Raw genomic sequence first — 20,480 nt, 5'->3', positions numbered from 1 at the left:
CCTTAAAGAGACAGAGCACCTCAGCAGCACATGGCGGGGTAGAGAACATGGGTACAGGAAGGGTTAAGAGCTGCAGAGGCTCCGCCCTTTGGGAAAGTTTCTCCCAGAAGTCTCCGCTGGTTCCTTGTTCCTCTGTAAACAAACAAAGACAGATTCATGGCTGCGGGGGGCAGGACAGCTGGGATCACACAGGTATGGGCGATTGTTATGGAGCTGTGATATGGAAATCTGCCTGTATGCTGGAATGTCATTACTGAGCTGCTCGGCTGCTGGGGGAGCCTAGGGACATGTGAGATAACCCCCCCCCCAGTCTCCAGGAGCAGTCCCCCACTGTAAAGATTTGACTGGCCCTTTAATGTTTGATTAAATTGGAATGTCCCTTTAAATGTCCCTGAGTTCACATTGTCATCATCACTGAGAGGTCCCTGGAGAAGGACCAGGATGGACGAGGTTAGATGATCAGGGATCAGCTGTTAGGGTTTATACTTTTTTTTTTTTTTTTTAAGATTTTACATTATTATTTTGAAGTAGAACTAAAAGCAAAACATTTTTTCTTCATTTGGGATACAGGAGGGGGGGGGGGGGTAGGGTTATTTTCTCTGTCAACTTGTATTTTTTTCCACCTGTGTCCCATTGCGGAGATTTGCTTTCACTTCCTGTCCTGTAGCTAAAACAGGAAGTGAGAGGAAATTCCTCCAAAGTCAGGGAATCCCTGGTTGTCAAACAACAACAAGAGAAGGGCACACCGACCGCATGCATTACCACTAAAAGGTTTATTTAAAATACATTTTTTTGGCAGTGAGGAAGAGGGTCCTTCCTCGAAACGCGTCAGCCAGGTATATGTGGATACCATTACGTCACCCAGCACGGTAGGAGTATCCTGGCTGTCTTGGAGATGATTGGTTACATTGTCATTGCATGCGAGCAACTATCATATGTTTGTGAATACAATGCATGTTGCGTTTTTGAATTGTAAATAAATCTTTTTAGTGCTAACTAATGCACGAGGTCGGTGCGCCCGTCTCATGTTGTTGTTTTTTAGTGTATTTGGATACCCTTAGTCCTGAGGGGGTGGCAAGACCTTAGGTGGTGTCAACAAAGACCACTCCCCTCCTTACATACCATTCAAGTGCAGGAGAAAACGTTTTGAATCCCTGGTTGTCACCAGAACTAGTGTCCCCCGTTGGAAGATTTCCCCTCTATTCTAGTTCTGGTAACGACCCAAAATTCAGGATTTTCTTTCACTGATGGCAGGAGAAATATGGAGGATGAATCTCCCTAATGCAGACACAGACTGCAAAAAACACCTGACAGGTGTTCTAACCCTTCTTCACTATCCAAAACTAAAAACAATTGTTTTGCTTTAGTTATAATTTAAATATATATAAAAAGCCAAAACCTTTCTTGGATGGCTGAGACACAGCTGCAGCGCCATTGGCTTCTGCGGCTGTCTATCAAAGTCAGTCAGCCAATCGGGAGAGAGAGGGGGCGGGCCCAAATGGCAGCTCCGTGTCTGAATGGACAGATGAAGCTCCAGCTTGGTTCAGGTGCCCCCATAGGCCACTGCTTGCTGTGGGGGCACTCAGCTGAGGGGAGGAGCCAGGAGCTGCAAAGAGGGAGCCGAGAAGAGGAGGATCTGGGCTGTCCTGAGCAAATCCACTGCAACAAAGCAGGTAAATATAACATGTTTGTAAAGTCTCGTTTTAAAAAAAAAAATAACAATCACTTTAAAGAGCAAGCAGCCACAGCCTGATATGCCTGCTCCTATTGGTCACCTGACATCTGCCCCCAGATCTCTCTCCCAGCTCAGGTGCCCTATTAGGGTGGCCTTTATGAAATTCAGAGAGTAACATGGTATAACATTGGGGGATAAAACCTTTCGAGATTTCAGCTATTTGTATAAGGTTGAAAATAGGGGTGGGAGATAGATGCCGTTTCTGAGAGTTCCCTTGTGCTCTGACTGCATGCCTTATGGCGCTTTTCCACTGCATGGAACCGAACGGTTTGGCTCGCTTTTGTGCTTTTCCACCGCGTGGTACGGTGTAGGAACGGTTTGGTACGGTACGGCGGCACTTTTCCACTGCATGGAACCGAACGGTACGGCTCTCAAAAACAGTACCACCTCAATTGTGGTTCCAAGAGGTACCATACCCGGTACCATATCCCACAATCCTTTGCATGCAGTCACTACTAGCCACTGATTGGTCAGAGAATCCCACCCACCCCGTTGTTATCCCACCCATTTAACTTTAGTACTACTTTAGTGGAAAAGCAAACCTATACCGTACCGTACCGAACCGTTCCAACACCGTACCATGCGGTACCAGCAGTGGAAAAGCAAACCGGGCCAAGCAGGGCCGAGTAGAGCCGAGCCTGTACTTGCAGTGGAAAAGTGCCATTAGTTGTAGATAATAAAACTGCATATGAGCAGGTAACAAGTATTCGGGGCTTCAGGGGGTCAAAAGACAAAAGGGGTCCATCCCTGAAAATCTGAGACATACGTTCAATTCCATATACCTTCCCCCGAGCACTATGTACCAATTTGGCAAATTCCGGCTAATTATTAACACCATACAGGCAGAACAGAGGGTGGGCTTGCTTTCCGTGTGTTTATGCATGTCACATGGACCAGGGATGCCCACCCATGCCACCAGGGATGCCAATCAGTGCTCAGGGAGCCTGTCAGTGCCCTCCTCATCAGTGCTGCCCATCAGTGCCCGTCAATGCTGCATATCCGTGCCCATCAGTTCTGCATATCAGTGCTGCATATTAGTGCCACCCCATCAGTGTCTCCTCATCAGTGCCTGTCCGTTTTGCCTCATTAGTGCTCGTCAGTGCAGGAAAAAACATATTTATTTACAAAATTTTATAACCTAAACAAAAAAACTTTTTTTTTTTTTTCAAACTTTTCAGTATGTTTTTTATTTGTTTAGCAAAAAAGAAAAAAAACTTGCAGTGATCAAATACCACCAAAAGAAAGCTCTATTTGTGGGGAAAAAATGAGATACATTTGGTTTAGGTACAGTGTTGCATAACCGCGCAATTGTCATTCAAAATGCAACAGTGCTAAAAGCTGAAAATTGGCCTGGGCAGGAAGGGGGTGAAAGTGCCCGGTATTGAAGTGGTTAAAAGAATAGATCAAACCCATTGATAGCCCACAAGGGCATAACACAATTCTAGCAGAACCTCACTTCCTCTAATATAGATTGGGCAATGAATGAGTTATCTTCTAAAACATTGGAGCCTCAATCAATAAAATTCCAATCTCACACTCTACATGATTCGTGGGGTGCCCGCTTCTTCAGGAGTAGTATTCCAGAGGAATGTGATATGGAAATATATAAAAACAACAATAATATACAAAAGACAACAAAAACATGTTAAGGTCATACATACAGTCAGGTCCATAAATATTGGGACATCGACACAATTCTAATCTTTTTGGCTCTATACTCCACCACAATGGATTTTGAAATGAAATAAACAAGATGTGCTTTAACTGCAGACTTTCAGCTTTAACTTGAGGGTATTTACATCCAAATCAGGTGAACGGTGTAGGAATTACAACAGTTTGTATATGTGCCTCCCACTTTTTAAGGGACCAAAAGTAATGGGACAGATTAACAATCATAAATCAAACTTTCACTTTTAAATACTTGGTTGAAAATCCTTTGCAGTCAATTACAGCCTGAAGTCTGGAATGCATAGACATCACCAGATGCTGGGTTTCATCCCTGGTGATGCTCTGCCAGGCCTCTACTGCAACTGTCTTCAGTTCCTGCTTGTTCTTGGGGCATTTTCCCTTCAGTTTTGTCTTCAGCAAGTGAAATGCATGCTCAATCGACTTGACTTGGCAATTCCATAACATTCCATTTCTTTCCCTTAAAAAACTCTTTGGTTGCTTTTGCAGTATGCTTCGGGTCATTGTCCAGCTGCACTGTGAAGCGCCGTCCAATGAGTTCTGAAGCATTTGGCTGAATATGAGCAGATAATATTGCCCCGAAACTAGGGCTGCGCGATATTGGGCAAAAAAGTATATTGCGATATTTTGTTTTTAACGATATATATCGCAATATTTCTCCAGACAGTCTCCGGAGGAGGGATCAGTTAGCAGAGCTCAGCTTTCTGCCAGGGGATCCACCACACTCCTAGAACTTGTTCCGCCCGAGCCTTCTGTCGGAGCCAGAGTGTAGAGGAAGCGGGCTGTCGGTAGCAGCCTTTGTCCCGCAGTGCTCCTCCGCCATGCTCCGGACGTCTCCCCCCCTCTCCTGTTGCAAACACTGTTCCGCCGCCATGCAATCCGCCCCGTACTCCAGCCCTCCCTCTTAGTCAACAGCCGACCATTACTCCGCCCTGCTCCGCCCATTTTCTCTCCATTGAAAAACATTACAGCCTGATCCCGCCCCCGATGCAGCCAGGAGAGACAATGGGCGGAGCAGGGCGGAGTAATGGTCGGCTGGATACTAGAGGCAGAGCTGGGAGGGAAGTGTGGGACGGACGCAGTCACTGTAAGTCCTCCTCCTCCCCCCCCAGTCCCGACTTCTCCCGCTCTGCCTAATGCCTGAATATCGTGGCTTCGGCGATATGAATATCGCCCGTGCCTGCAGAACGATAGTTGATATCACATCGACTATCGTTCAGCCCTACCCGAAACACTTCAGAATTTTTCCTGCAGCTTTTGTCAGCAGTCACATCATCAATAAATACAAGAGAACCAGTTCCATTGGCAGCCATACATGCCCACGCCATGACACTACTACCCCCATACTTCACTGATGAGGTGGTATGCTTTGGATCATGAGCAGTTGCTTTCCTTCTCCATACTCTTCTCTTCCCATCACTCTGGTACTAGTTGATCTTGGTCTCATCTGTCCATAGGATGTTGTTCCAGAACTGTGAAGGCTTTTTTAGATGTTTTGCAAACTCTAATCTGGCCTTCCTGTTTTTGAGGCTCACCAATGGTTTACATCTTGTGGTGAACCCTCTGTATTCACTCTGGTGAAGTCTTCTCTTGATTGTTGACTTTGACACACATACACCTACCTCCTGGAGAGTGTTCTTGATCTGGCCAACTGTTGTGAAGGGTGTTTTCTTCACCAGGGAAAGAATTCTTCGGTCATCCACCACAGTTGTTTTCCGTGGTCTTCCGGGTCTTTTGGTGTTGCTGAGCTCACCGGTGCGTTCTTTATTTTTAAGGGTGTTCCAAACAGTTCATTTGGCCACACCTAATGTTTTTGCTATCTCTCTGATGGGTTTGTTTTTTCAGCCTAATGATGGCTTGCTTCACTGATAGTGACAGCTCTTTGGACTTCATATTGAGAGTTGACAGCAACAGATTCCAAATGCAAATAGCACACTTGAAATTAACTCTGGACCTTTCATCTGCTCCTTGTAAATGGGATAATGAGGGAATAAAACACACCTGGCCATGGAACAGCTGAGCAGCCAGTTGTCCCATTACTTTTGGTCCCTTAAAAAGTGGGAGGCACATATACAAACTGTTGTAATTCCTACACCTTTCACCTGATTTGGATGTAAATACCCTCAAATTAAAGCTGAAACTCTGCAGTTAAAACACATCTTGTTTGTTTCATTCCAAATCCATAGTGGTGGTGTATAGAGCCAAAAAGATTAGAATTGTGTTGATGTCCCAATATTTATGGACCTGACTGTAAGTGCAAAAAACTCATACATATAAACTATTGGCGCATCACTGAAAAGCAGCCAGAAATGCAAAGATAGACCCTAGGGCAGTGATGGCAAACCTTGGCACCTCAGATGATTTGGAACTAAATTTCCCATGATGCTCATGCACTCTGCAGTATAGCTGAGCATCATGGGAAATGTAGTTCCAAAACATCTGGGGGTCCAAGGTTCCCCATCACTGCCCTAGGGAATTCTCAAACTGTGCCGAGGCACCATATGGAACTGGCAAAGCAATACTCATCAAAGGGCCCACATCCACAACAGATGGAACCGCGACGCCAAATGGCAGTCTCCCTGGCCAGTGCGGGTACCAGGTGAACAATCAGCAATGGTAAGTACTGGTAAGGGTAAGAGATACATAATATTGTATTATACTGTAAGGAAACTCCTTATAATACAGTTGTGCTCATAAGTTTGCATACCCTGGCAGAATTTATGATTTCTTGGCTATTTTTCCAAGAATATGAATGATAACACAAAAACTTTTCTTTCACTCATGGTTAGTGTTTGACTGAAGCCATTTATTATCAATCAACTGTGTTTTATCTTTTTAAATCATAATGACAACTGAACCTACCCAAATGATCCTGATCAAAAATGTACATACCCCATGTCTTAATACCGTATATTGCCTCCTTTAACATCAATGACAGCTTGAAGTCTTTTGTGGTATTTGTGAATGCGGCTCTTTATCTTCTCAGATGGTAAAGCTGCCCATTCTTCCTGGCAAAAAGCCTCCAGTTCCTGTAAATTCTTGGGTTGTCTTGCATGAACCGCACGTTTGAGATCTCTCCAGAGTGGCTCAATGATATTGAGGTCAGGAGACTGAGATGGCCACTCCAGAACCTTCACTTTATTCTGCTGTAGCCAATGACAGGTCGACTTGGCCTTGTGTTTAGGATCATTGTCATTTTGGAATGTCCAAGTACGTCCCATGCGCAGCTTCCGGGCTGATGAATGCAAATTTTCCTCCAGTATTTTCTGAAACCATACTGCATTCATCTTACCATCAATTCTGACCAAATTACCTGTGCATTTGTAGCTCACACATCAACAAAACATCAGCGATCCACCTCCGTGTTTCACAGTAGGAATGGTGTACCTTTCATCATAGGCCTTGTTAACTCCTCTCCAAATGTAGCGTTTATGGTTGTGGACAGAAAGCTCAACTTTTGTCTCATCACTCCAAATAACTTTGTGTCAGAAGGTTTGATGCTTATCTCTGTTCTGTTTGGCGTATTGTAAGCGGGATGCTTTGTGGCATTTGCGTAGTAATGGCTTTCTTCTGGCGACTCGACCATACAGCCCATCTTTCTTCAAGTGCTTTCTTATTGTGCATCCTAAAACAGCCAGACCACATGTTTTTAGAGAGTCCTGTATTTCACCTGAAGTGATTTGTGGGGTTTTTCTTTGCAACCTGAACAATTTTCCTGGCAGTTGTGGCTGAAACTTTAGTTGGTCTACCTGACTGTGGTTTGGTTTCAACAGAACCCTTCATTGTCCACTTCTTAATTAGAGTTTGAACACTGCTGATTGGCATTCTCAATTCCTTGGATATCTTTTTATATCCCTTTCCTGTTTTATACAGTTCAACTACCTTTTCCCACAGATCCTTTGACAATCCTTTTGCTTTCCTCATGATTCAGAATCCAGAAACGTCAGTGCAGCACTGGATGAAAGGTGCAAGGGTCTGTCAGGAGTCCAGAAACTCATTGACCTTTTATACACACACACTAATTACTAGCAAACAGATCACAGGTGAGGATGGTTACCTTTAATAGCTATTCAAAGCCCTTTGTGTCAACTTGTGTGCATGTTATCAGGCCAAAATCACCAGGGTATGTAAACTTTTGATCAGGGTCATTTGGGTAGTTTCTGTTGTCATTATGATTTAAAAAGAGTAAACACAGTTGATTGATAATAAATGGCTTCAGCCAAACACGAACCATGAGTGAAAGAAAAGTGTTTGTGTTATCATTCATATTCTTGGAAAAATGGCCAAGAAATCATAAATTCTGCCAGGGTATGTAAACTTATGAGCACAACTGAACAAATGTAATAATATATATAACATATTCATATTTTACCAAAAATCACATCCCTCACAAATACCACTCCTGAAAAAGCGGGCACCCAGCGAAAAATGTAGAGTGTGAGATTGGAATTTTATAGATTGAGGCCCCCCCCCCCCCCATGTTTTGAGGAAACATCATTCAATCTATATTAGAGGAAGTGAGGTTCTGCGAGAATTGTGTTATGCCCTTGTGGGCTATCTATGTGTTTGATTTATTCTTTTAATCTGTGTCTTCCATCTGTAAAGGTGAATTTTAATCTAATGAAATTATAATAAACATATGTTTAAAAAATACAGAAGTATTGTGTTGTTCATACCTTACCATGAAAGTCCTAAGTGCCTCAACCCAATGTTCTGTCTTGTATTCGAGATTATAGGACATAGGTACAACTACCCATTATATGTATGTAGCACACATCCTATACTAAAAACTTCGCTCACCTACATTATTATTAACCACTTTCTGACCGCAATACGTTTTTTTTATGTTGCAGTTTGCTAGTGGTTTACCTCGACTATGGCTAAAGATATCGACCATAAACCTGGTATAATTTTCTGCGGCTGGCTTTTTAATGAAAGCGGCCTGAGGAGCTCATGAGCCGGTGTTTCTTGGGCTTACTGTTTCCACCGGTTCACCCGAGAAAAGATCCGACGGTGTGGCTGGCTTCTCCCATAGGCAATCAAAGAGTATATACTCTTTGATAGTTTCTATGGCCTTGGAGGAGCAGAGCGATGTCATGACGGTACTTCCAGTCCAGGCTAAAAGTAAATCTTTTGTTTTAAATAGATTTTTTTTTACCCCAGATCTCTCCATAAAGAGGACCAGTCATGCATGGGAGTTTACTCCTACTTTAAGGCCAAAGTGCTACCCACTAAGTCATTGGGGTTGATTTACTAAAACAGGAGTGTGCAAAATCTGGCGCAGCTCTGCATAGAAACCAATCAGCTTCCAGGTTTTTTTTTTTTTTTTTTTGTTAAACCTTAATTAAACAAGCTTAAGTTTTGAAGCTGATTGACTACCATGCACAGCTGAACCAGATTTTTCACTCTCCAGTTTTAGAAAGTCAACACCATTGTGTTTGTCTTGCTTTATACATATTTATTTGCCTTAGTGTATATGTACTGATATTCCTTTACTCTCCTCTAAAAGGAGCACACGAAGTCCTAACTTCCTAGAGGGATGGGTCGGCTGGATGACCACGCAAAGCACAGGATAGTAGTACTGAGGAAAGCTGGTCTCAGTTTTCGGAAGATCAAGAAGGTCCTCGAATTAGACAATATCAAGGTGACACCACAGGCAATCTACCTGTTCTTGAAGCGTAAGAAGATTGAACCAGAAAAGTCATCCAGTTCCTCTCAGAACCCCGCTACGAAAGCACAGGGCTGGGAACAGGCTCAGCTCTGCAGTTTATTACAGGAAAGCAGTGGGCAGAAAAAGGAGGGAGGTCCTCAGGTGGCCAAGGAGAGAAAGACAGCAAGTGATGTGAAGGAAGAGAGCCAAGAAACAGAGATCAAAATTGTGAACGTGACGTCTCTCTCCAGTGTAAACCAGTCACTTGCTCCACCAGTCAGCACTTTGAGAAGTATCCCCCAACCACAGACTGTGCAGGAGACACGTAAGTTCCTTTGGGAAAAGGGCTTTTTTAGCCCTAGTTGTCTAATTCGAGAACTATGTGAAATTTTGTTAGGAAATTAGCAAAGCCTTCCATGCATATCTGCTTAGCTCTCAGTGGTCATAATATCATGGATAAAAGATGATGGAATTTGAAAGCATTTCATCAGTCAGTTGAATTGCTGTTATTTTTAGAGCAATTTAGAAAAAAAGGAAATTCTATTTGGCTGACACAGGTTTTTATTGCTGTCTGTGTCCCCTGTGGTGGAGGTTTATCCTCTCCATTTGCACTGGTGACTATTGCTGCTTGGGCAGTAAGTGATGGGAAACTAGAACTTTTTGTTGTCATGGAAGGGGAAGAGAAATCTTCCTTTGTGTAACCTGTCTTGATGTCTAAATCTCTCTTTGTAGACATTTTGTGTCTACTGGACCGGAAGTAGGGCAAAATAGCCCCAATGGGACACAACAAAAAAAAACCTGACAGAGTTTCTAACCATTCCCTACTATAGTTCTGCGGGAACCTACAGTTCCTGTAGAGGTTGCCAGGGGTTCCTTGAGCCATCTGCAGTTTCTGCATCGAAGATGGGTAACCACTGACAATGATCTTTTTAGCTATGTGTAAAGAGGGGATTCTTCTCACTGACTACAAATGTGGGGAGCATTCTTCTCACTGACCATCCTGTTAAAGTGGGAGTAAACTCCCATGCATGACCTTTACCTATAGGTAAGCCTATACTAAGGCTTACCTATAGGTCCAGTTAATATCTCCTCAACGTGTCCTGTTTAGGAGATACTTTTAATGCAGCCGGTGACGTCACCAGGGCATGCTCTCTAAAGAAACGGCATACCGTGTTGTTGCTTCAGAGGCTTGTGCTGTGAACGGCAGCTCCCCCATACCTGCGCGGGAGTGACGTCATCGCAGCTCTGGCCACTCAAACAGCCGAATTCCACAAACCTGGAAGGAAGACCGCGTGAAGATGGAAGCTCCTTAAGTGGTGACAGCACACTGCTGGAGGCCTTCCTTATAAGGTAAGTTTCACATAATGTGCTAGTATGCAATGCATACCAGCACATTATGGCTATACCTTGCAGGATTTAAAAAAATGTAATGTCCTGTCAGCTGTAGAAATGGTACTAATTGGCAAGGGTTCTTCCTTTGTTAAACCGGTTGAAAAAGGCTGTCCTATTCTACATAAAGTAAAGGATTTTGGCTAAAGACAGGCCTGGACTGGCTATAGGGCACACCAGGCATTTGCCCAGTTGTGCCGCGCCCGCATGTCCTAACAGCAGCCTGTTGATGACCGGGCTGCATAATGGGGGGTAATTGGTGACAGCGGTCTACACAGGGCTACCGCAGACCGCGGTCACCACTCATCTCCTGTTATGCAGCCATACCTGTGTCTCCTCTCCCAATTCTCCCACCAGCCAACAATGTCTTCCTATCAGCAGACGAGGGGGCATCAAGAGCTGGAGATCTGCACAGAGAGTGGGAGTCTTTTCATATGTCAACAAGCAGGTAATCACCTGCTTGTTAATATGATCCAGACCTGCAGCTCCTCCCGCCCCCCCCTGCCCTGCTGACAGGATAACATCATTGGCGGGGCAGGAGACCCTGGAGAGGCCATAGGGGGTGGGCAGGGCATGACTGCTATGGGCACTGTAATGTAAAGTGGCACTATGATATAAAGGGGACAGCTCTGTAATCATTACAGTGCAGTCTCCTTAAAGAGGTTGTAAACTCGTTTTTTTTGTTTTTTTTTCACCCTGCAAGAGAAAGACATAATGAGCTAGTATGCATCGCATACTAGCTCATTATGCAATACTTACCTTAGAACGAGCCCCCGCCGTGCTGCTCACTCACCTCTATGACAGGCGACATGTCCAGTCGCCCGTCTTCCGGGATCGCGGCATCCGGCCATCTGATTGGCCGGAGCCGCGGTGACGTCACTCTCGCGCACGAGAGCCGACAGTCACGGCACGGGACTCTGAAGGAACGGCACGAGCGGCCCATCCTTCAGAGCGCATGCGCCAGTGACGTCACTGGCTGCATGTAAGGTAAATATCTCCTAAACGGTACATGTTTAGGAGATATTTACAGTACCTATAGGTAAGCCTTATCATAGGCTTACCTATAGGTACAAGTTGTAGAGGAGGGTTTACTTCCTCTTTAATATCACAGTGCCCCTTTACAATACAATGTGGAGGACTAACTCCATGAATATCTCGTCACCCACTGTTCCACCCTCTAACCCCTAACCTAATTAGCTGCTCAGTCTAAAGTGCCTGGGCCTATATTTTTTTTTTTTGTCACAGTCCAGGCAGAGATACACATAAAAAATCAAATTGATGCAAAGCCATTATAGTTTCTTTTAAAAAAAGAAGGATCCGCAATGTTAGGAGCTGTAGTCTGACAATGGCTGTCTGGCTCTGATATTTGTTCAGCCTTTCACTTCTTTTTTTCTCTGAATTAGAACCCTGCCCTGTCCGTTCTGCACAGAATCCCATTGTGAATGGACCCAGACCCAACCCTTCTCAACCAGCACCTCACCATCCTCTGAATGGAAGAGCCAGGACACCTCTGCCTGCACTTAAGAACCCAGCACTGCTTGTCACCAAGAAGATCGTGGACAGAGCCATCAACTTACAGAAGAAGGTATACATTGGGTTTTGCTGTCAGTCCCTCTGTCTTAAATAGTAAAATATGATGTGGCTCAGCTTGTGATATTTGCTCCTAATGGTGGTTGTTTTCATCAGGTCATCTTCCAAAATGGACTTCAGCTCTTAATTCATGGAGGAAACTATCCACTTACTGCATCAGCCACCAACCAGCAGGCTCTGAGACCAGAGGCTCCACCTAATCCTCAGGTACAGAACACTGCCTCTACATCATGTGGTCAGCAGGCCCAGTACAAATTGTATGTGCCACCAGGTGGGCAATGTGAAACTGAACATGAAGAATATGGTAGTTTACTGCTCCTATTAGCTGTGAGCGGAGCAATAGGACCGGGGTTGTATGTTTCCCAGCCTTGCTATAGGATGTTACCACCCTGCTATCACACCTTCTCCAGTTAGAGAATGCTTTGTATTCATTGAGAAAATGCAGTGTTCTCTGAATGGTGCCTGCGCCACATGAGTGACCTCCTGTGTACCCTAAGCAGCGGGGCACCTGCTTGGCAAAGAACCCAGAATATAGCAGGGGTCACTGTAGTAGCGCTACTCTAGCTTCCACAGATATTGCACATGCATTCTTGCATTGGTCAAAGGCAACTATGCAAAAAAAAAGTGATACAGTATCTAAACTTCAGCTTTATTATTATTTTTCTTTTTGCAGCAACAGGTTCATTGTCTCCACTTGCCACAGAATTATGTACATGTACGTGATTGTGTTTAAGTGGTTTTACCAGGGTGATGGCATCAGCTGAATGCCATAACACTGGTATTTATTTTATTTTTTTCAGACAGCAATGCTCTTTCATCTAAAGGCTATTCTAGTGGCTGATTAGGCATTAGATTGCTTTTACAAGCAGGAGAAGGGGACGTTGGTATTGAATCCAGTGGTGTCATCGGGTTATCATAGAGAGCTGACTGGAGACCGGAAGGTCCCCGGCCATCTCAATGGTCTAAGAGGGCGGAAGCAACGTCATTACGTCACTTCCGGTTAGGTCAGATGCCTTTTTTTTTTTCTTTTGGACAGCATGAGATCATTTTTTTTTTTTTTTTTATGTATTTTTTTTTTTTTGGGATCTCATTCATTCCAGGGTAGAGGAGAGTTCTGTGGGCTGTGGCCTTATAGAGGACCTATCATGCCCTATTTCTATCACAAGGGATGTTTACATTTCTTGTGATAGGAATAAAAATGACCAAAATAAAATGAAAGGGACAGTGTAAAAATATATATATCTTTAAATTTAAAATAAATAGGTTGCGCACACATATGTAAATGGTGTTCGCACCATACATGTGAGGTATCTCCGCAAATGTTTTAGTGAGAGCAATACTTCTAGTGCTAGACTTCCTCTGTAGCTCTAAACTAGTAACCTGTAAAAGTTTTGAAATTTTAGGTATCGTAGTTTACACTTGTGGAATGGTGAAAAGTTAAGTATCTATTTACTCGGCGCAACATCATCTTTTATAATTGACCAAAAAATAGGGTTCTATATTGTGTTTTTATGCATTAAAAATTAAAGTGTATTTTTTCCTAAAAAATGCATTTGAAAAACCACTGCGCAAATACCATGTGACATAAAAATTTGCAACAACCACCATTTTATTTTTCAGGACCTCTGCTGAAAAAAAATATTCGAGGATTCTAAGTAGGGATAGACCGATTTTCGGCAAGGCAGATATGCACTTTCCCCGATATTGCCGATATTTTTGTGACGTCATTCTACCTTCTAAGGCCGCCTCCCTCGCCTTGGACAGCCTCGTCTGAAGTCGGGACTAGTCTTGCGGGAGTGTATGACAGGCATACACCCACCCACAGCAGCCCGGTGCCAGCCAGCCACCCACATCCACAGGCCCTGTACCAGCCAGCCAGCCACAGGCACTGTACCAGCGAGCCAGCCAGCCACCCACAGGTCCTGTACCAGCCAGCCACCCACAGGCCCTGTACCTGCCAGCCACAGGCACTGTACCAGCCAGCCACCCACAGGTCCTGTACCAGCCAGCCACCCACAGCCCCTGTGCCAGCCACCCACCCACCCATCCACCACAGGGTGCCAGACAGCCAGCCACCCACAAGCCCTGTACCATCCAGCCACCCACAGGCCCTGTGCCAGCCACCCACAGCCCCTGTGCCAGCCAGCCACCTACCACAGGGTGCCAGCCAGCCAGCCACCCTCCACAGGGTGCCAGCCAGCCATCCACCACAGGGTGCCAGCCACCCACCACAGGGTGCCAGACAGCCAGCCACCCACCACAGTGTGCCAGCCAGCCACCCACCAAAGGGTGCCAGCAAGCCAGCCATTAAGCATTAAACAAAAATTAGCATGTTCAGTACCAGATTTGTGTCAAAAATTGTCTATTTTTCAAAACTTTAAATACAAAATATCAGCCCATATCGGCCGATACCGATCCATTATGACCAAAATATCGGTATCGGCCCTGAAAAAACCATATCGGTCTATCCCTAGTTCGAAGTAATTTTCAGCAAGAAAATGCTATTTTTTTTTACTTTAAACAAAAAAGTGTCACAATAGGCCTGGTCTTCAAGTGGTTAATCATTGTGGATATTTCTATTCTTCAGGTGAAGGATGCCACCACACAGACAGCTTCCTTCCCCCCACCCAGGACAGAAGTCAGTACAGAACAGCTGGACTCTATAAGAGGAGAGATCCACAGACTGACACAAGTCATGCAATCTCTGATTGACAGGCAGAATCGTTGGGAACAAGAACAAATGAGGCAAAGACAATGTCACCACCAGGAGGTGTTGTCCCAAATCCAGCAACTTGGAGCAACACTGGGAGCAAAGATTACTCAGAACTGTGCCTCAGTCACTGGCAGCCAAGAGCTGGAGGCCTCTCTTCCTGATCTGGGACATTTCAAATTGGAGCTGTAAGGGGACGATCACTGAGCTAAAGCCAAGCTGAGCATTGCTTCCTGCAACTGAAAACAGACAATGAAACCAACCCCTGATGGGAGACACTGTGTTTATACAATATCATACTTTAACCTCCTAACTGGAATACGCGGGGGCTTATCTTTTAAAACTGGAAAAGAATTAGGGGCAGATTCATGAATACGTTGGGTCTTCCAACCAGCACTTCCACTACAGAGGGTCACCCTGCACTTCTGCACTACAGTAGCCAAGAGCGGTCATGGTGAAACTGTGCTGCTTATCACATTTGACATGAAACTCCACCTATTTCTACTAAGCCCCACCCATTTTCCATAATATGCCCGGTGTAACACATTGGATTACCATGACATGTATGATACAGTAGGTAGGCAGGAATTCTACTTGAAATGATGTTGCCCAGAATAGGTAAAGCCCAACTTTAGCCATTTTTTATTTTTTTTGACAGAGTGGGGAAGAGAGAAACCCTGTCTTTTTTATTATTTTGATTTTGTATTTATTGTCTGTGTCCCCATTGGGTTGATGTGATAAGAAATCTCTCTACTGGTGACATGGACTGAATCAAAATAGTTGTTATCAACAGGATCTGAAAGCCTTTGGCAATTTAGGCCGGTGCGAAATGTAGCGGCAGGAATCTTATGATTCCTGCTGCAGCTCTGAGGCGCTAGGTGCAGCCACCAGCCCTTTTCACTATGATAACAGGTTGGCCGCAGGTATTCACGGCTCTCTGCACAGCCAGCAATTTACATGAGGTGATCGCTGGCTGTGCAGAGAGCCGTGAATTCCTGCGGCCACCAGCAATCTGTCATTACAGTGAAACCCTTGGAGCTGCAACAGAAATCAGAGGATTCCTGCCGCTACAATTCGCAGGGTGAATGTAGACTTATAATCTCAGGTTATTGTTCCTATCTGTGAATTCCTGTCCCAGTGATAACCTCTCATCGGATTTCTTGTCCTGCTATCACAGAAACAGGAAGTGAGGTGAAATTTTCCCTGCAGGGTGGCAGACAGAAGCTAAAACTTACTGGAAGTTTCAAATCTTCCCAGGTTTATAAGTGTGTAGTTTAACTGGTTTTTCAAAAAGTTTTGGCTGGAGTTAGTTTTCTTGTTCCTATGATCCCTATACCTGCGTCTTTGAGGGGCATCAGTGGTGAACTGTGGTGGTGGTACTGTGAAAGTTGTGAAAGTATTACCAAAACAGACTATGTTACTTTGTCTACTCTGTCCATAGTAAAGGTTTTTTATTTTAAAAGGACGAGATTGCCTCTAGGTAAACACTCCCAGCCCTCCCATTTCTTATCCTTTAAATTATCATAAGATGACAACCCCACCCAGGTGTTTATCTACCTTCTCCAATGGTGGCGACCTCCTACTTTGTTTACATCCTCTCCGGCTATATCTAGTATGCGACTTCCCAGGTCTGCATAGTAACCTTTAATGGAACTGCATAGAGACTTGAATGGAACGGCAAACAGTACATGCAATCCATTAAAGTCTAAGGCTGGGTTCACACTTGTGCAAGCTGTATGTAGGTTTCTCTGCATCCATCCAATTCACATGACCGGAGAGTGTGACCGGTTCTCAATGGAGCCGGTTCACACATCTCCGGGGCTGCCGAGGAGCAGATTGCACAAGGGTCCTGTGCGTCTTTTCCTCTGTTTCAGGTCAGAATTCAGGCAAAAATTTGGGCCTAATGAATCCCTGAAACGAAGAACAGGGATACACCGGAACCCTCCTTTGAGCCGCATCCGAATTCAATGTGAACCCACCTTAAAGGATGTTAACGCTTCACTAGATATTGCCAGCCAAGATGTTAACAAAATGCAGGAGGCTTTTCCTGTTGGAGATGGTAGGTAACCACATGGCTTGGGATTTCAGGTCAATATGGTTTAGAGTGCTTGGGAAGGAAAGCTGGGCTTTTTTTTTTTTTTTACTGACTGTTGAACTTGACCTTTGGAGAGACCCTGTTATCAGACCATTCATTTCTTCAACAACATTCTACCTATAAGATTATATGTGCATTTATTGTATTTTATGCATGTTATTTCCTGGTAAAAGCCTCTGTTGTGTAGGCCTCCAAAAGCCCTGAGACTACTGCTGGGTGCTGCCATCTTAGATGTGATGTTAGCAGACCCAGTTGACTTGGAGCTGTCACTCAAATGGAACTCTATGGTATTCCTCTTTGCCTTTTGCCTGGCAGCTACATAAGAGGTTATATGGGGTGTTAAGGGGGAAGGGGGGTGGAGGAGCTGGACCAGCACAGACAGCAATTAGAGGGGAGTATTATGAAATGTAAGGAAGGAGGGGGCTGTGCTGGGGAACTGACACTTTCTGCAGCGTCAATTCTTTAGGAAATCCAAAGGAACTTTGCAATTCATTAAAAAAATGTTTATGGAAAGAAAAAACATTGCAAATAAGCACTTGATCTTTTAGGCCCCTTTCACACACTGTAGTCCATCCGCGGACTCCGTCAATCCCCCGCTGAGCAGGCGGATGGCAGCTCTGTCTCCGCGCTGTGTGCGGAGGCAGAGACAGAGCAATCAGGTCCCACTGTTCTCTATGGGGGAATCGGATGGGAACAAACCGTCTGTCCATTCTCATCCAATTTGCTGGACGGATGGAAAATAGGGTTTCCATCCATCCAGATTTGATGGATCGCATCGGATCGGATGTCAGCAGACATGTCTCTGAGATGCATGGAGCATCCGTTCAGATCTGCCAAAAAAACGGACAGGCGGATCTGAACAGTCCGCCTATGTGAAAGGGGCCTTAAGTTTTTACCTGCAAGTTGTGGACAGAATCTCTGTAAAGCAGAACTAAACCTAACGATTTAAAAAACTGTTACATTCCCAGCATGCCAGGAAAATTAACTCACATTTGCTAGTGCTCTCAACCAAACTGTCAAACCATCAAATGGCTGATGTCATAACTGATCACATGTGCAGCAACATGGCTGTTACAGATCAAACAGAGGCTAAGATAGCAGCTTCCTTGGCTGAAAAGAAAGGACGATTTAGTTCTGCTTTAAAGTGTAACTTTAGTCATAAAATAAAGTCCTGCTAGATCACTTCAGACTTGTCCCTTTTGCAGGTATAGCTGATGTATGTAAAACATAAAAAATAAGTGCCTATACTGTGTAAAATCCAGTAATACACTGTCTCACCCTGCTCTGCACATGCTCAGTTGCTCTCCAATTTTAGGCACTGCTGAATATCTAGAGGCCGATCTGCTAACAGCCTTAAAGTAGAATTAAACCCTCCTATCCTTAAAGCGGAGTTCCACCTAAAAGTAGAACTTCCTCTCATTTGCTTTCTCCTCCCCTCCAGTGGCACCTTTCAGGGGGGATGGGTGGAACGGATACCTGTTTTTGACAGGTACCCTTCCCCATTTCTGGGAGACGGCGCCGCAGCGATGTCCCTCAGAAGTTTGGCTCCCTCCTCCTTCCCCTGCCACCAAGCCAATCCAAATGTGCAGCGCGCTTCGCACATGCGCATTAGGGTCCCGCCGGTGAAGCCGCAAGGCTTCACTGCCCGGTTCCCTCACCAGCAATGGCGGCGACAGGGGAGAGGGGAGGCTGGAACACCGCTTTAACAGCCAAAGAAGCTGCTTTTGTTTGATCTGCAACTGCTATGTTGCTGCACATTATTTTATTTATTTTATTTTATTTCAGGTACTTATATAGCGCTGTCAATTTACGCAGCACTTTACATATACATTGCACATTTCACATGTGATCAGTTATGACACCAGCCATTTAATTGTTTGACAGTTTGGTTGAGGACACAAGCAAATGTGACAGTTTGCAATCCCAGCATTCCAGGAATGTATTTTTATTTTTTTTAAACCGTTAAATCGATGAGTTTAGTTACCTTTATAATTTAGTGCCGTTAAGGGGCTCTAGGCTTCAGCAAAATGACAGCCTCTGGCAAGAAGAAACTGTAGCAATGCTGGAAGGAATTTACAGCACACACTAATTTAGTTAGCATAATTATTATTGTAGAATGTAAGTTCCTTTCTAAAGAAAAATATTTTTCTCTTACGTCCTCCGACAGTCGCCGCCATCTTCATATTCGTCACAATGGGGTATTAGACTTTGCTCCGTAGGAGTAGCTAGGCAACAGAATATGTTAACATTAAAGCTTTTAACATATCCCACCCCCAGGGGGTGGTCCCCTCAGTCAATACCCTCCTACTTCCTGTATCCATATCTCAGTTTCAATGTCTAGCTTGTCAGGAGTAGCTGGATGTCTCTATGCTGGGGCATTTTGTCTCAGCCTTTCTCTTCTTTTTTGATTTTTGTTTGAGTTTTTTCTCTCTCTTTACTTAGCTGTTCTTTTTGTCAGCATTAGTTAGTTCTTCTGATGAAGAGGATTCGTGCGGGCTGGGTCTCGGGCTGATCCCCCTGGTCGCAGGTTGTGGGTCAGTGGCTTCCCAGTCTGCCATTGAGCGTTCAGTCAGGTAACGCTCCTGACACATTGAACGACCCATCCCTGTTCGGTGCAGGGATGCTATGGTGAGGTGGCTACCTCACTGGACGCTGTGCGGTTTCTCAACCCCAGTTTTTCTGCGTCCTGAATGCGACTCTCCCTGTCACATGTGCAGTGGCTTGTTCGCCTGTGCGGGTTCCCCACGCCATCTAGGAGGTAAGTGTTTCTGTGTGGGGACCTGTCTGTGTGGGGGGTGTCAGTCTGGGACTGTGTAACCTGCCTCTATTCACACTGTTAAGCTCCCTATCTCTCTGGCTGCATGCTGTGGGCTGCAAGGGGGGGGGGGGGCTGTGCTGCACTGTCTGTGTCAGCCTGTGGATGTGTGAAAAGGCTGTGTGCTGTGGGGCATGATGTTTCATGTTTGGGCACATACAGCGATCGCTGCGGCAGTCCGCCATGTTTTTTTACTATGCTGGCGGTCCTCACTGTAGTGGAGGAGCGGCGTTTTCGGCGCCATTTTGGCTGCGCTCGCTCCGGCCGCATGTTTACACTGCGGGCGTCCGTTTTCTTGTAGCCTTCCATAGGCTTTATTAGAGCGCCCTGAGTTTCATCACTTCCTTTTCCCTGGGCGCACCGATCGAGGCGGCAGCAGCAGCAGTGGTCTCTCCAGGTTTTTATCCTCTCTGCTTCCTATATCCTTGCCTGAGTTAAGTTTTATCCCTGTGGGGGTCTCATTGTACTTGTGTGTGTGTGCGGTGGGCTGCGCTCGCCGCGCTTTTTAAAGGGACAGTTAACCCTTTATTCTTCCGCATACTTTGGGGCATGGATTCTCAGGAAAGCAAATTTCCTGCCACTTTGGTGGGAAGTCAGGGGACTGCTGTTTCCTCCCCAGGGGGGGATTTGGCTGCGGTTGTGGCTAACCTTGCTGCTCAGGTGCAAATGCTTGTGGCTGCTCAATCCACTAAAAGGCCCAGAGTTTCAATTTCCTCTGATTCAGAGGGTGATGGTGATGGGGCTGCTGTGGCTGGGTTCTCCTTGTCGGGGTCCCGTTCCTCCCTGGATCTTGTAGGGTCCGAGGTGGAG

At 45.1% G+C, this 20,480-nt stretch overlaps 1 protein-coding gene across 2 annotated transcripts; it reads left to right on the top strand.

Moving 5' to 3' along the window:
- Positions 1–96: 96 nt before the first annotated feature.
- LOC309558321 (uncharacterized protein) lies at positions 97–15,408 on the top strand. Of its 2 annotated transcripts, none has more exons than XM_082261377.1 (5): positions 97–192; positions 8,931–9,396; positions 11,864–12,045; positions 12,147–12,257; positions 14,638–15,408. In XM_082261377.1, the coding sequence occupies exons 2-5, from the start codon at positions 8,961–8,963 to the stop codon at positions 14,950–14,952; spliced, it is 1,044 nt and encodes a 347-aa protein (XP_082117503.1). In that variant the 5' UTR covers positions 97–192; positions 8,931–8,960; the 3' UTR covers positions 14,953–15,408. The 2 variants fall into 2 exon arrangements, with proteins under 2 accessions (XP_082117503.1, XP_082117504.1); XM_082261378.1 differs by having other exon boundaries at positions 101–192; positions 8,934–9,396.
- Positions 15,409–20,480: the final 5,072 nt, after the last annotated feature.

Source organism: Pelophylax lessonae (assembly GCF_965119305.1).
Source record: "Pelophylax lessonae genome assembly, chromosome: 6".
Lineage (NCBI taxonomy): Eukaryota > Metazoa > Chordata > Amphibia > Anura > Ranidae > Pelophylax > Pelophylax lessonae.
Note: the sequence above shows the minus strand (reverse complement) of the source record. Positions and strands in the feature narration are given on the sequence as shown.